At 46.4% G+C, this 16645-nt stretch overlaps 1 protein-coding gene across 6 annotated transcripts in view; it reads left to right on the top strand.

The window, feature by feature from the left end:
* GRID1 (glutamate ionotropic receptor delta type subunit 1) overlaps positions 1 to 16645 on the top strand; it is a 687130-nt gene that overhangs the window by 464225 nt on the left and 206260 nt on the right. For all 6 annotated transcript variants that reach the window (XM_070782157.1, XM_070782155.1, XM_070782153.1 and 3 more), the window contains 2 exons: positions 2908 to 3069; positions 4952 to 5071. In XM_070782157.1, coding sequence (XP_070638258.1) covers positions 2908 to 3069; positions 4952 to 5071 — 282 coding nt within the window. The remainder of the gene's footprint in view (positions 1 to 2907; positions 3070 to 4951; positions 5072 to 16645) is intronic.

Here is a 16645-nt window from a genome sequence, read left to right as displayed (position 1 = left end):
TTCCACTGGGTACCAGCCTGGGCCACTGCAGAAGAGTGGCCCTGTGTGTGTGCGCGAGAGTGTGTGTATAGGCGGGGATGTGGGTTAAAGGGTCCTAGCTGGGTGAGTAGCGTCGGCTGTCAGTGGGTGGCTGGGAGGTCCATAAATGTCTTGAGAAGATAAAGCTTCACATCATCAAGGACTCTCAGCTTTGAGATATCCTTTAAAACAACAAAAAAAAAGCAAGTAAAAAATAACACCAAGGCAACTCTAAGTGGCTTACGTCCTCTTAGAACATTTCCATTATTGGTTTGTATTTCAGAGGGGCAGTAGACATGTCAGAATAATTTTGTAGTTGTAGGGACTCCTGAGAGATGGGGGCTGACAAAAGCAGGCAGTGGGTTAATATTTCTCATCAAGGCTGTGCTCCTAGGCATCAAGAGGGAGGAGATGGTGTTCTGTCCTGGTGTTTGCTTCAGGACGGGGGGTGGATTCTTGGACCTTTCTCTGCTGTCAAGTAAGCACCTGTGTAGTGCAAGGCCCCCCAAAAGGTCACCAGGCACTGACTTGCCTGCTTCCCTACAGTCTGAGGTTATATTTCAGTCAGCAGTTGGTTATAACAGGCACACTCATGCCATCCGCCATCTACTTCTTTTTTCACTTTATTTAGTTATTTATTCCGGCTGCCCTGGGTCTTTGTTGCTTTGCGTGGCTTTCTCTGGTTGCCTCGAGTCGGGCACGGGGGCTTCTCACTGCCGTGGCTTCTCTGGTTCTGGAGCATGTACTCTAGGCTCTTGGGCTTTAGTAATTTTGGTGTATGGGCTTAGTTGCTCCAAGGCATATGGGATCTTCCTGGACCAGGGATCAGACCTGTGTTCCCTGTACTGGCAGGCAGATTCTTAACCACTGGACCACCAGGGAAGTCTTTCCCCTACTTCTTACACCTACAGGATGGACAGATGTCAGGTATGCAGGCCTTTGTGGCATACATCCCTGTGCCCACTACAAGGCTGAGAGATGAAAGCAGATGGAACAGGGCAGTGCAGGAAGGTCAAGCACAGGGACATCCATGGAGGAAGGGGTCAGCTCTTCTCAGACATGTCATGGCAGCGGTGACCCTGGGAGGTTAGCATGAAATGGGGGAAGAGAGAAGAGGCATGATGGAGCAGGTATATATGATGACCTGGATCAGCTCCCTTGGGCCACGTCTGACTGCAGTTGCAGAGGACAGTTCCCACACCCAGGTTCCTGTCTGGGCCTCTGCTTTGGGAGTATCCTGCCGAAGATGTGGGAAGAAGGGGATGGCAGGCTGAGAAGAAGGCTCAGAGGTGTTGGGAGTGTGAGGGACATACTGGTGAGTGGCGGGGGACAGCAGGCATGATTCCCATAGCCCTAGGATCTCATTTGATCTTCCCAGGAGTCCGGTGAGGCCAACATATTCTCCTATTTATATCCAGTGATTTTGTTTTCCTGGAATATTTTTAGCAGACACCTTGCTGGTGAGGTGTGCAGAGAGCCATCCCCTTGACCCACTTTGGCTAATGGTTGTTTGTGCAACAGTTACCCCGAGGGGTCACAAATCTGACCCGGGATGGACGTTACCTTGTCACCTCCCTTCATGCTCCATGTCAACCCTTGGAGGAGCAGAGAGGGCTGGGGTAGGGTGATGATGCAGGGCTGACCTCCTCCCCACCGAGGGCTCCTGTGACCTCTGGAGCCCAGGCTCATGCACATCAGGGTCATACTCACGGTCAGGAGGGTTCCCAGACCGGTTCTACCCCTGCCTCTCATTGCTGTGGGGCCACTCTGCTCACTGTTATGAATTCTCCCTCATTGTTATGATCTCGGGAGTTCCGAGATGGGCTGTTTCTCCTCTAAGATCCAGCTGAACTGTGCACAGCTAAGCTGAGGAGTAGTTCTCACATGCTCACAGCAGCAACTTCCAAGTGCATCTCCTGGCTGGCAGGGACATCACTGCAGGGCAGGCTCCGTGACCTCTGGACCCTCACAGCAGCTGCCAGAGTCACTCAGGCCACCATAGCACCCTCGGTGGAGGTCCAGGGACCAGAGTGACCATTCTAAGGCACAGATCTGATTTCAGGCACAGATCCTGAATCCACCTACGTTTTTCCTCTTTAGCATGGCTCACAAGACTCTGCATGGCTCCATCCTTGATCCCTGCCTCCCTACTGTCCCTTTGATGCAGACATATTGAACTGTCTTTAGTCTCTCCAACTCAGGGGTTAGCAAACTGTGGCTCACTGTCTATATTCTAAGTAAAGTTTTATTGGCACAGCCTCTGTTTATGTATTGGTTTGGCCAAAAAGTTCATTTGGGTTTTTCTGACTCATTGCATAGGAATCACGGTATCATTTGTGACTGCTTTCCTACTAGAATAGCATGGCTGAGCAGTTTCAAAGGAGACTATAAGGCCCACAAAGTGTAAAATCTTTACTGTCTCATCCTTTGCCAAAAATGCTGGTGGAACCTGCCCCATGTGGCCCAGCTTCCTTGCACCTTCATGCCTCTACTACTATGGTGCCCTCCCTACAACGCTCCCCACCATTTATCCTAATCCTCTTAGACCGAGCTTTCTGCCCATCCTTCCCTCCATCCTTTGTAATACCTGAGTGGGATGGCCCCTCCAGTCTTCCATAGAGCCGTGTCCAAGACTCAGTCATGGTTCTGATCACCCTGGTTCCACTGATATATGGATCCATCCCCACTTTAGTTCCTGAAGCAGGACCAGGTCTGATTCTACTGAAGACACCAGCTGGGTGCTTGAATGGCCACCTGGAAGCCAGAGGATCATGGCCTAGCTGTCGGGCCTCACTTCTCAGTGTTGGCATCCGGGGTCACTCCAGCCCTCTACTGGTCTCTCCCCATCCCTGGGAATGTGCCAAATGCATTGCATGTCTGTCTCTGCAGATCTCCAACCTCTACCTGTATGACAGTGTCCTGATGCTGGCCAACGCCTTCCACAGGAAGCTGGAGGACCGGAAGTGGCACAGCATGGCAAGCCTCAACTGTATCCGCAAGTCCACCAAACCGTGGAATGGAGGGAGGTCTATGCTAGACACAATCAAGAAGGTGTGTGCAAGGGGTAACCTCCTGGCCAAGGCAAAAGACAGGCCCCTCCGCACATCCCCACTCTCCGCCCCTTCTGGGGAGCTGAGCTGTTTCTGTGGTCAGCCAGCCAGGCCCCTCCCAGGCCTCTCCCCTGGCCACTCTTCCTGTCCCAGCACTTGAGGCCTGGTGAGCTGGGGTTCAGGAATATGTGTTATTTGTTGTTCAGTTGCTAAGTCGTGTCTGACTCTGCGATCCCTTGGACTGCAGCACACCAGGCTTCCCTGTCCTCCTCTATCTCCTGGAGTTTGCTCACATTCATGTCCATTGAGTCCATTAATACTATGTCTTACCATGTCCATTTTATATAAGGTGATCAGACTTCAGAGAGGTTATGTAACTTGTCCAAGATCACAAGTAAGAAAAATAGTGAAGGAACCTGGCTCTCTCATGTCTGCCAGATACCCACTGTGCAGGCTGCCACTGTCCCCAGGAGAGTTTGTCTCAGTTGGCAGTGCCAGTGCAAGAGCACACTATGTATGTGTCCATGTGCATGTGCGTGTGTCTGTCTGTGCACGCCTATGTGTGCATCAGCCTACCTGTGACTTGGTGGATTCTGTGTCACACCTCAGCATGTAGGACATCTGTGTGTCCTATAGGCTTAGGTGTGACATTAAATCCATCAAAAGACTAGACTGACATGAACTGGGCAATCCACACAAGACTTGTTAGAATGAATGGGCTTTGAGAGGCTTCAAAAGGACATTTAGGGAAATCTATGGCACCCCACTCCAGTACTCTTGCCTCGAAAATCCCATGGATGGAGGAGCCTGGTAGGCTGCAGTCCATGGGATCGCTAAGAGTTGGACACGACTGAACGACTTCACTTTCACTTTTCACTTTCATGCATTGGAGAAGGAAATGGCAGCCCACTCCAGTGTTCTTGCCTGGAGAATCCCAGGGGCAGGAGAGCCTGGTGGGCTGACGTCTATGGGGTCACACAGAGTCGGACACTAATGAAGTGACTTAGCAGCAGTATAGTGCCAGAAGTCTTAGTCACAATAAATTCTGCATGGTTTTGATAGCAGTGAATGTAGTCTGATACTGGTTTGAATCTGCTGGGGCCAGCTCACTGTCTGGGACTCTCCCGACTCACAGTCTGTGGGAGATCAAGGCTGGCTGAGAACCCCTCACCCCAGGCTTGAAGGAAGAAGAGGGCTCAGCCCAGGCTCACTCAACCCCTTTGCCCCCTGCTCCTCCAGAGCCTCATGGGACTGCCAGAGAGAGGTTGAGGGCCAGTGCACCCCCCATCTGGTCTTACCAGACACCACACTTTGTACACATTTTCTCCTTTGGTCCCTGCAGGCTCTGTGATGTGGACTTAGTTAATTGCAGGCTGAAGCTGGGAGATGGGAGATGACTTGCCCAAGGTGGCAAAGCCAGGATTTGAGCTGGTTTTAATGTTCACACTCACTGTCCCGCCACTTCCCACCACATGCCTGAGATGGCTCTCGCTGACCTTGGCCTTCCTTGGCTCAGGCTAAGGTGAGCCCCTGGAGCTGGTTGCAGTGGGAGACTGTAAACTCCAGGAGGGTGGGGACGAAAGCTGTCTTTCTGTAATCTCAGGGCCAGCACATGTGTGGCACAGAGCAGATGCTCTAATCATATCAACGGCATGAATGATGGGCAAAGCTGGGGAACGTTGCTTGTGAGCAATGGCCTAGGAAGTGCTGGTCCTGCTTGGAGGCCCCAGGACCGCCAGCCTCTCTGCTCTTACTGCAGCGTGTCCATTGCTGCCCAGACCGTGACTGTCTCCCTCTTGGCAACCACTTCCTTTTTCTTCCTTGCCTTTGGGATTCCATCCACGTTTGACTATCCTCCCATGGTTTTTCCTTCTCTCCTGCAGGGCCACATTACTGGCCTCACGGGCGTGATGGAGTTTCGGGAAGACAGCTCGAATCCCTACGTGCAGTTTGAGATCCTTGGCACGACCTACAGTGAGACCTTTGGTAAAGACATGAGGAAGGTAAGCCTCAGCGTGCCCACCTCTCTCTCCTCCTGCTGCCGCGTATTGGGCCTGTGTTCCGAGCTGATGGTGACCAGCACAGAAGTCCCCTCTCCAGTCTCTCTCTGCGGCTGCTGCTGTTGATGCTGGTGTTTATGGGGTGTGGTGGGGAGGAGGCTCCAAATTGATACCAATGCTGTCTGTGAGTGCAACAGGGACCCCTGGTGCCAATGGGTCCTACTGCTTGGGCCTGAAGGACCCACCCTGTGGTCCTGGGTGAAACCAGAAAGGGTAATGCATTTTCCTGGAGTGGCTGAAATCATCCCAAATGCAAGAACAGGTGTGACTCTTACTGAGGCAAGAGGCAGAGGTTATGGCTAGAGAATATCTCCCAATCCAAGAGAGAGGCAAAGCCAAAAAATGGAAAATGAGCCCCATGGAGGGTGAGAAGCAGGCAGTGCTGGCCCCCATTGGAGACAGAAGTGAGAGACAGGTGAGCCACAGAGTTCATGGTGGGTTTTGGCTTGTTTTGACTTGGTGCTGAGGTGAGTGGCAAGCCTGAGGACCCCTTTCAGTGATACATTGTCTCATCCTTCTCCACACGGGGGGTGCATTTTCAGGGCTGAGGTCCGGCAAGGTGGCCTTTACCCAGAGTTGGAACTTCCAAGTTGAAAGGGAGGCCTGTGAAATCAAGATTCTAACAAGAAGTTGGGGCCAAGAGGTCAGTGTGGCAAGCTGGGGTTGGGGGTGGGGGGTGGAACAGTTATCCAGCAAGGGACCTCAGATGAGGTCCTTATGAGCCAGTGTGGGGCCAATGGTGGGGGTGCAGGGAAGGGCAGTTGCTGGCTATTCAGTGATGCTCTCCCAGAAATGGCCTGCACAGGAGGACCACTCGTTGGCTTGTTGAGGCCAGAGATGGGAGCACCCATGATGTAAAGGGGTCACAGGGCTCAGTATAATCAGGAAAGCATAAGCTGATTGGTATAGACTCAGGCAGAGGCTCCTGCAATCACACACACACACACACACACATGTTTCTATACATTTGAGAGGAAGACATATCTACTAATGACAGTCTCCTGGAGATGAAGGGCATGGTGAACTCTCAATACATGGGGTAAACCTCTGACAGAGAGCCCTCTAGCCTGGCCTCCAGCACGACTCGGGGCAACAGCGGGGCAGGAAGGGCTTACATGATGCTGGAGTCCTGAGAATCTGGGAAGGCATTCTCTAGTTGTCTCCTTGAGGACTCCATGGAAGGACACATCTGTGGAGTCATGGACAGTGTGAGAGCTAGAAAGCACGATGGGAACCCTCATCAGTTAGAATGTGGGGAGAAGAACTGGCTTGCTAGGGAGAAGCTGGGATGGCTGGGTGTCCATGTGACATGTGCAGATGGGGGACTTTCAGCCCATTCAGTAGAAAGTAGAGTCATGAGTTGGTCAAATAATAGGAAGTTCAATAAGTGATTATGAGGCAATGGTGACGATGACATGGGGGAGCTCAGAGGATTGTTTGTGCCATCAGAGAGGGGGCTGGTGACTGCGGTGTGAAGCCTTGGAAAGACAGAGTGTGGCCTGCACTGTCCAAGATGACCTGCGATGTCTGTTAGGGTTGCCCCGAGCCATGAGACTTGGTGGGTGGGAGCCTGGGGATGGATGGTCAGGGTTGGTCTGGATATTCATAGATAGCCACAACAGAAACTGGCTTGTGCTAGGACTCCTACCTGGCAAGGGGAAGCCAGGACCAGGGAGCCCTTTCAGTTACTCTGGTGTGAAAGGAGTTGTCTGCCTTGGTGACATTCATTTTTGCCATGGTCCTTGCCTTCATCCCCAGGTGTCCCTCTGAGCTCCTAGATAACCAGGCCCTGTCTGCTGGCTTCTTTGCTGGCCCCCATCCCCTTTTGGAGGGGCTTCCCAGATGGTGGTAGTGGTAAAGAACCCATCTGCCTAATGCAGGATACATAAGAGATGCAGGTTCAATCCCTGGGTTGGGAAGATCCCCTGGCAGAGGGCATGGTAACCTATTCCAGTGTTCTTGCCTGTAGAGTCCCAAGGACAGAGGAGCCTGGTGAGCTACAATCTATGGTGCCGCTAAGAGTCAGGCACGACTAAAGAGGCTTAGTATGCATCCCTTTTCTTTTAGCTCAGCTCTAACCCCAAGATCCCACCACTGGGTGGGAATGTTAGGAGTAGGGCTCCCTGCCTCGACTTAGGCAGCTGACTGGGGTCATGCTGGCCACTCCAGGTGTCTGAGAGAGGGAGAGATACTGTGTCTTCCACTTCCCATTTCAGGTGTCGGGGCCTTCCGTGTTGCCATGGCAACGCTCCTCCAGTACCCTGAAGCCAATGGGAGCTGGAATCTCTCGGTATGAGGAGCTGCGGAGCAGGAGGTCTGAATGTGATTGAGTTGGAAGGGAAGCTGATTTTCAAGTGGGCTTTATTTTTAAATGTATCCTTTTGTCATTTTAAAATCTGCCCTTAATAACTGCATATCCCCGTTGTTATCTGTCTGCCTGGCAGCTTATCTCTGTTAAGGAGAAGTTATCTGGGAAGCAGGGAATGGGATTTACCATAGCAAATGTTTGTTATTTAGGCCCAGGGTGCCTTAAAGCAAGGTCTGGGAGGTTTCAGGAGGAAGCGAGGAGGAAGCATGGGGATGAGTGGCACACGTCTAGGATAGCATTTAAAGGCAAGGCTGGGTGTCGTTCCTGGTGGGAGGTGGGGCTGGGAGGGATAGGCCTGGGAAAGCGGGGCAACCTGAAAATAAAGTTTAAGGTGGGCAGCAGGTGAGAGGGGAAGGGTTCAGAGGCACACAAAGGCAGTACAGAGATGAGTGATCCTGATCGCAGAGGAGGTCCCCTCAACTGTATCTCTGTGGCCAGTAAGAGTGGATAGAGGACTGATGACCGGATGCGCTTATGGTGGGGAAGGGTCAGGGTTCCCTGAAAAGATATTATATATCTTAATATATGAATATATCAGATCTTAGTATATGAATATATCATATATCCATCTATCTATATTGAAAAACAACAGCAGTAAACACACACACACACACACACAAACCAAGTCGTTTCTTTAAGATTTAAATCAAGAGGAACTGTTTAAATTAAGGAGCAAATGCATGTTTTCTTAAAGTAAATACCCTGCAGGGAACTCTCGGGAAGGGTGAGTCACCCAGACGTTTTAGATTAAGAGGCATCAAGAGACTGTACCTTACTTAGCCCGTTCAGAAGATGGAAGGAGTGGGTGATCGCCTTTCACGGCAGGGTGCCGGACAAATACTAATTAAATTATCTCATCCAGGAAGTGCGTTCTTGTTGAAGGAGTACGGTATGGCAAAATCAAAGGTCTATGTCACCCGCTCGCTGTGTAACTGCAGACAAAACATTAATTATCTTTGTGTTCTGCTTGGAGCTGTCTGGCATGGGTGATTACCAGGCAACCTGGCCAGGGCCAGGCTTTGTTGGAAAGTCACATCTAGCTCCCACAGGACTTGGCTTGACATTTGTCCTGGGGGTCGATACTTGTTCCTACTGGAGCCTTACAAATATCTAGTTGGCTTTCTTTGTTCAGATGGAAATCTCCAAAGGAGGGTCCCCTGGAGCTGTCCATGCAAATGTCCTCAGCGCCTGACGGGAGCTGGGATGGGATTAGTGAAGACCGCCTGTAGGAAAGTTTTCAAAGGTGGGGACAGGGAAAGCTGTTTAAAGCACAGGACAGAGGGAGCCTAGGAGGGACCACTGAGCACCTACTGTGGACAAAGACGCATCACACATGTGTTGTCTCCCTGAATTGGGGGCCTTTGTGACACTCCTGGCTCTGCTTCTCCTGAGCTTTGCAGCCACTTCCTTTTTTTGAACTTTCATTTTCTCAGATGAAAGGTACAGACAATAGGAACCTCCTGGGTGAATAGAGGGGTCAGTCCATGTAATGACCCTGATGCAGCAACGTGGCAGTGAGAACTCTACATCAGCTTCAGGTGACTGGAGTTTTAGACCTTCTCTGAGTATTCTATCCCGGATCCCACAAGAGCAGAGAGGCACAGAGAGGCCTGGCTTTCTGCCTGGAAGTACCCTGTATGGCAGCTCCTCTCTACTCCTGTGTACCAAAGCCTGAGGCCAGAGACAGTGCTCTGCATGGTGAGCAGTGCTCAGCTCCTCTTCCATGTCTGGGGAGAGATATCCACTTCTTATAAAGACCAAGAACTGAGAGGGAGCTGGGGGCTTTAGCTCTGATGAGATTTTGTTTTCAGGACCGTTTTGATGTAGCGAATGGAAGAAGGAAAACTTCTTCTCCAGAAGCATGGCTTGCTTGGAGTGTAACATGAGCTACAGCTTAGCAGAAACATTTTGTTCGTGGCGTGATTGCTGAGGATATCTGCCCTTCTCTGTCCTGAAGATTCTGTTGTGGGGAAATCATTCCGTTCCACTAATACGGGTCCCTGGTACAGTGAAAACTCTGGGAAAACTGCCAGCTTCCCGAAGGCCCTTTGAACCTCATTTCCCATGGGCACCATCCACCTAATTCACTAGCTCAGTGGAGGTTAGCCTGTCTCCTTGGGCAGGAGGGTGGGGAAGTGGGCGGAAAGCATCTGGAAAGACTGTGGGTTTGCTTTATGCATTGACATTCCAGGACAAAGGACACCCTGGTGTGATGAGAGAGAGAAAAGGGCTTTTTTTTTTTTTTTTAAACTGCTTTCCATAGAGTAGAATTGAGTTAAAACCAAGAGACTAAGAAAGAATTTTTAGCTCAGTGGTTTTCCTGCTTTTCTCTAGTCCTAGAAAATCTGTTGCAGCAGTATCTTACTGCAACCCGAATATATTAGACAGTTGTGGAAGCAGACATGCAGTGGTTTGGAGTTCAGCTTCACATTAACAGTCTCTCTGGTCCCCAGCCTCTCCATGGTGTTCTGTGCAGCTCTGCTTGAGAAACTGAGGCCCAGAGCCTGGAAAAACTCAGTTAGGTGGTATCAACAAGCAGGTGGCTGTGCTGGGGCTGGAAGGCAAATTTCCTGGGGTGGGGGTTGGGAGATACGTGGCAAAAGCCTGGACCATCGTTTCTGGCCTTGGGATAATATACTTATGTGACTCCCCCATTCCCCCGAGCCCACTGTCCACTTCCTCCTCCTACTTCTGACCGCCTGCCCTCCTTCCAGCCAGCACTAGGGCCTCATAGTCCCTTCCCATTGATCTAGAGGCTGCTGACAGGAAGTTCCACCAATGCCCTTGGCTTAGCTTCCCTGTTCCAGCAACTATCCAGGGAGATGGGAGGGCTTCATTTTCCTTTACTAGTTTAAGGCATTTTTCTGTCTTCTCTGTCAATTTTGATTCTTCATAAAAGCTGGCTTTGGACAGGAATCAAATACCTCTCTTGATGTCGTGTCTCCGGGAGGGCCTTGTGGCTGCTGATAATTCACAAAGTAGTAATTGCTCATCATGTAGTGATTGTCACACCGTAGGACCCCAGCCCTCCCTGGGCTTGGAAGTGCGTCATTAACATTCTTAGCCAGGTCTGCTGTGCGGTGTGGCAGTGTCCCACAGTCTCAGGGTTCAGGAGTTCTAAGCAGCGAGGCCAGGTGGAAAAGGCAGCAGCCAGCAGACAGGAGCGTCCTGGTAATGAAGCAGGAGCTGCCTCTTAGAGCCCAGGTGGGATCCTTTACCTAGTGGCTCCTGAAGCCATGCAGTGGGTTCAGTAATGGGGAAGGGGTGGTGGGTGGCGGTGGGGCTGGGAGGATCCAGCTTGAGAATTGTTCAGTGTCTATTAAGCTGTTCAGATAGAGACTCCGACTGTGCACAGTGAGTTACAGAAGAGGAATAAGCTTCACCCTCCTCTTGGATTAGCATTCTTGCAGCGTGTTTCCCAAGTAAAATGTCAACCGTTCCAAACCCTTGTGCAGAACCACCTTTGATGGAGCTGAGAACCGAAACAAGCGCTGCGGCTGCTTCTGAGTAAAGGGAAAGATACAATTAAACATTTCATTTTAAGTGACATCACTTTGTTTTGGAGATATAGCATCGATACATGCTCATTTAGGGTAGAATGTTTAGAAAATACAGATAAATGAAAAGAGGAATATAAAAGTCAGCTATAATCTCTGAACCAAGAAATACTGTTAGCATTTCTGGTGCATTTTCCTTGTTTTCTCTTTTTTCCATCACCCTGTACATAGAGATAGAGATAGTAATATATATATTTATCAAATGGTTATTTATTGCACATAAATTTTATATCTTGACTTCTTCACTTAATGCTGTCTTGGGAGTATTTTCTCACTTCTTTATTCTTTACAACGATGATTTTTAATGGAAACACATTACTCAACTTACAGGGAGCTGTCATTAATTTTATCTTCCCATATGATGAATCTTTAGGCATTTTCACCGTATTCTTGTAGAATAGTGTTGTGACAAATATCCAAAATACATATACTTTTATTATAGCTATATTTCTTTAAATTTTTTTAGTAAGTAGAAGTTGAGCGAAGGATAATAATTTTAGGTTCTTGATGTTCTTGATACATATTTTAAAATTGATTATAGAAAGATTTAATAATTTAGACAAGCATCAGTAATATATGGAAGTCTCTGTTATATCCTATACTCAAAAATTGAATGATATAACATGCTTGCTAATTTGGTAACATTATGAAAAAATAATGTTACTACATTTGCATTTTAAGAGATTGTACATTTAAAATGTAATCATTGGTCATATACATTTCATATTTTATAAATTATACCTCAGGTCCTTTGCTTTTTTAATATCAAAATGAGATTTTTCTTGTTAACTCATGTAACCTTTCTTTCATATGAGAATTGACAATTATTTATGTCAAAATTTTGTTCCCATATATTGTTTGCTTTTGAGTTAAGAGAATATTTTCACATAGGGACATTTAAAAATGTATGTGCTTGTATTTTTTAAGAAAGCCATACCCAGTTTGCAAAGTAGATACTATTAACCCATACTTTCTTCTACTATTTTTATGGTTCAGTTTTATTTCAGTGGAGTCTGCCGCATGGGATTGATTTGGGATAAATTATAGTGTTATGGTTCATCATACATTTTACATTTTTACATTTTTTAGTACTGGCTCCTTCTATCACTTATTCAGTAATCCTTTCTTTCCCCACAGACTAGGACATCATATTTATCCTATGCTTTACTAAATTTTACATGTTTCCTCAGTGGTTTTTTAAAAAAAATTCTTAGTCTCTTTTCTCTCTCTCTCTTTTTTTTCCTCTGCATAAATGTAATTCATCTTTGTATATTATTAGAATGTACTTGTCTGAAAGTAACAATGCTCACCTTGAGTGGATTAAACAGTAAGGGAGACATTATCTCACATGAAAAGAGGACCGGAGCTCCAGCGTTGTCCACTTCAGACATTCAGTGCCAAGATCAAAGGCTCTGGTCGTTTTCATCTTTCTCCTTGGCTGTCCACAGGGCAGTCTGAGCTTCCCTCATAGTTTTAGGATGGCCGTGGCAATTCCAACTTCCATGCCCAGAAAGACAGCTACACAGGGAAGAAGAGGGTATTCTCTTCTTTGTGTCTCCATTTTATAAATGAGAAGAGCTTTCCCAGCAGTTGGCCTTGGCTTCCTAATTCTTATAATGGTTCTTTTGCTTTTTTGTTGCTGCGCTTGAAGTTTTCCACCTAGATGCGAATGTGACCTTGGCCAGTAATTCCTCTCTCAGTTGCTTGTATTTAACCTGTATTAGGATGTACTCTCTTCATGACATAGATAAGAAATTGCTCATTCTTTTGCCCTTGTATGGACAGAGCTCTTGAAAGTTGGAAAAAAATTAAAATTATCTGAGCTGGGAGTTGATGTTGGAGCTATTACTTTGATATCTTGAAACATTTCTTTTCTGCTTTCTGTATTTCTTTCAGTCATTTTTAGTAACCTGTTTTATAGAAAATCTTATAAAACACTGCCATTTTCAAATGTTTCATTAAAGCTTGATATAGTATTTGCAAATAACTTAAAAATATCTACCTGTTGAAATATATTTCTTTTCATTGATTCAGTTGTGTTTTTGTGCTGCTGCTTTTATTTTTTAATTAGACTAGATGGAATTTTTTTTACTGATTGCTTCAAAGAACTGGCTCTAATTTGTTTAATCAATTTTGTTGCATTTTATGTTACTCTAATTAACTTGTTTGTTTTTCCTTCTTGTCTCCCTACTGCCTACTATTCATTTTCATTGTTAATTTTTAAACTTATTATGTGAGGTGTTAGATAATTTATTTATATTCTTTCCAGTTTTGGAATGTTCTCTGTTTTATGTGAATATAGTTTTGACGGAATCCTAGTGGTTTTTCTCATGTAAACTGAGGTGTAACACTCGTACAGAAAAATGCCTAAATCATGAGTAAATCACAGTGAATTTTTAGAACACACCCATGCAATCAACACCTACAACAAGAAACAGAACATCACCAGTGCCCCCAGAGGGCTCCCTCGTGCCCCGTTCTGGTCATTACACTCAGAGGTGGAAACATCGACATCCAACACCCTTCAGTTCAGTTCAGTTCAGTTCAATCGCTCAGTCGTGTCCGACTCTTTGCAACCCCATGAATCGCAGGACGCCAGGCCTCCCTGTCCATCACCAACTCCCGGAGTTCACTGAGACTCACATCCATAGGGTCAGTGATGCCATCCAGCCATCTCATCCTCTGTCGTCCCCTTCTCCTCCTGCCCCCAATCCCTCCCAGCATCAGAGTCTTTTCCAATGAGTCAGCTCTTTGCATGAGGTGGCCAAAGTACTGGAGTTTCAGCTTTAGCATCATACCTTCCAAAGAAATCCCAGGGCTGATCTCCTTCAGAATGGACTGGTTGGATCTCCTTGCAGTCCAAGGGACTCTCAAGAGTCTTCTCCAACACCACAGTTCAAAAGCATCAATTCTTCGGTGCTCAGCCTTCTTCATAGTCCAACTCTCACATCCATACAAGACCACTGGAAAAACCATAGCCTTGACTAGACGAACCTTTGTTGGCAAAGTAATATCTCTGCTTTTCAATATGCTATCTAGGTTGGTCATAACTTTTCTTCCAAAGAGTAGCAGTGATTTTGGAGCCCCCAAAAATAAAGTCTGACACTGTTTCCCCATCTGTTTCCCATGAAGTGATGGGACCAGATGCCATGATCTTCATTTTCTGAATGTTGAGCTTTAAGCCAACTTTTTCAGTCTCCACTTTCACTTTCTGACCTCTTTTATAACTGCCTTCTTTTGCGCACCATCACATTGTGAGATTTACTATTATTGTTGTACATAGTTTTAGTTCATTCATTCTATTGTGTTGCCTGCCATTGAAAAGATAGTTTATTACAATTCCCAAGAGGAGGAGGCACAGCATACCATTCAGGGCCACATGGAGAAGCACCAGGCTGAGTCAGGAGGCAGAAGGAGGAGGGGAAATGTGAACTTGAGCCTTTATTGTGGTTTGTGTAGGAAGGGATTGGCAAAGCAAGGTAAGCGGGCTTAGAATTGGCTAGCTTGAGTAATTTCAGCAGGCTCCAGGGTGTGGGGCTTGCTCCTAGTTGTCAAATATCTTGTCCTAGGATGATTAGGGCAGGGGGATAGTAGCTGAGAGTGTAAGAGGTCCACAGAGGAGGTGGTTGGGAGATGTGGGCTCTGGACTGGTTAATTTGCATTTAAAAGCACGCATGCAGGACAGTCATTTACTGTTACAGAAATTGGCTAGCCCTGGCAGGGACTATCTCTCCAGGGGTAGCAGGGCCCAGCTATCAAAGCACCAGAAACATAGAAAATAAAAGATATGATTAATACATATTGACATATCATATTCCTTTTGTGAATATCTCACTCTTTGTTTATTCTATTATGGAGTACACTTGAGTTGTTTCCAGATTTTGTCTATTTCCTGTAATACTGCTGTGGGCTTCCCAGGTGGCACTAATGTGGGAGACATAAGAGAGAGATGAAGGTTCAATTCTTGGTTTGGGAAGATCCCCCTCGAGAAGGAAATGGCTACCCAGTCCAGTATTCTTGAGTGGATAATTCCACGGACAGAGGAACCTGGTGGGCTATATAGTCCATGGGGTTGTAAGTAGTCAGACATGACTGACGTGCCTTAGAATGCAACAATTCTGCTATAAACACTCTTAGATGCATCCTTTGGGGGAACACGTGTCTGTCTTTTTGTTGTGTGTGTACCTCAGAGTGGAATTACTAGGTCAGCGGATGTGTGTGATTAGTAAATTCTGCTAAACTTTTCTAAAGTGTTGGTGCCACTTTGTGCTCCTGTCAGTGGTTCCTAAGAGTCCCGGTTACTGCTTCACCAACCCTCAGTGGACTAATGTGGATTGTCACTCGGGTACACGTGAGCCATTCTTGGGGAGTGGGTAATGGTTTCTCAGTGTGGTAATTTTATTTCCATAATTATTAAGAACACGGATCGCCTTTTCATGTTTATTGATCATTTGGATGTCTCCACTGTGAGGTGTCTGTTTGTCTTTCATGCATTTTTTGACTTGGTTTTCAGCCTTTTCTCAGTGATTTGTAGGAGAACCAAATATGTGTCATTTATAAATCTATGCATTGAGGTCTCTCCTACTCTGTGGCTTGCCTTTTTGATGCCCTTAATGATGTCTCTTGATGAACAGAAAATTTTAATTTTAATGTAGTTTTTACCCAATTTAGCTTTCTATTTGGTTATTACATGTGGTGTGTTATTGAAGAAATGTTTACCTAAGAATATGAAGATATTATCCTATATTTTATTCTAAATGTATTCTGGTTCTGCAGTTCATATTCACACCTGCATTACATCTGGAATTGATATGTGCCTGTGGTGTGCGTTTGGAGGCAAGGTATATAAAACACAAGTGAACCAACTAAACAGCCCATTAACCCAATACCATTTATTAAAAAAAAAGAACTGTTTTGCTACTGGTTTGCCATACTACTTTTCTCATAAGTCTGGCCACTGTATATTGTAGATATGTTTTTGGACCGCTTCTTTTCCATTCCATTTAGCTATTTATCTCTGTGTGCACCAATATTATGTCATTGCAATGATCATAGTTTTATAATAGCTCTTGAATTCTGGTAGTGTAAGTTCTCTAGCTCTTTCTCTTTTTTTTTTTTTTTCAAGACAGATTTGGTTGTTTTGGGCCCTTTTCACTTTTTTTATAAATTTAGCATTTCAATTGAAATTGCATGGACCCTAGATCAACTTAGGGAGAATTAACATCTTACCAATATTGAGTAATCTAACTCATGGACATGGTATCCCTGAATTTATTTAGGTCTCTGATTTCTCTCAACACAGTTTTGTAGCTGTTGCTATAGAGATCATGAGTGACTTTTGTTTGATTTTTGCCCTCAGATATCGACATTTACAGTAATCTTATACATGGTGTATAAGTGTAAGTAAGTAAGTGTTAGTCACTCAGTCGTGCCCAACTCTTTGCGACTCCATGGACTGCAGCCCACCAGGCTCCTCTCTGTCCGTGAGATTTTCCAGGCAAGGATACTGAAGTGGGTTGCTATTTTCTTCTCCAGGGGATCTTCCCAATCCAGGGATAGAACCCAGGTCTCCTGCACTACAGCCAGATTCTT

Source organism: Bos indicus, chromosome 28 (genome assembly GCF_029378745.1).
Source record: "Bos indicus isolate NIAB-ARS_2022 breed Sahiwal x Tharparkar chromosome 28, NIAB-ARS_B.indTharparkar_mat_pri_1.0, whole genome shotgun sequence".
Lineage (NCBI taxonomy): Eukaryota > Metazoa > Chordata > Mammalia > Artiodactyla > Bovidae > Bos > Bos indicus.
This window is presented reverse-complemented; position numbering and strand designations above follow the sequence as displayed.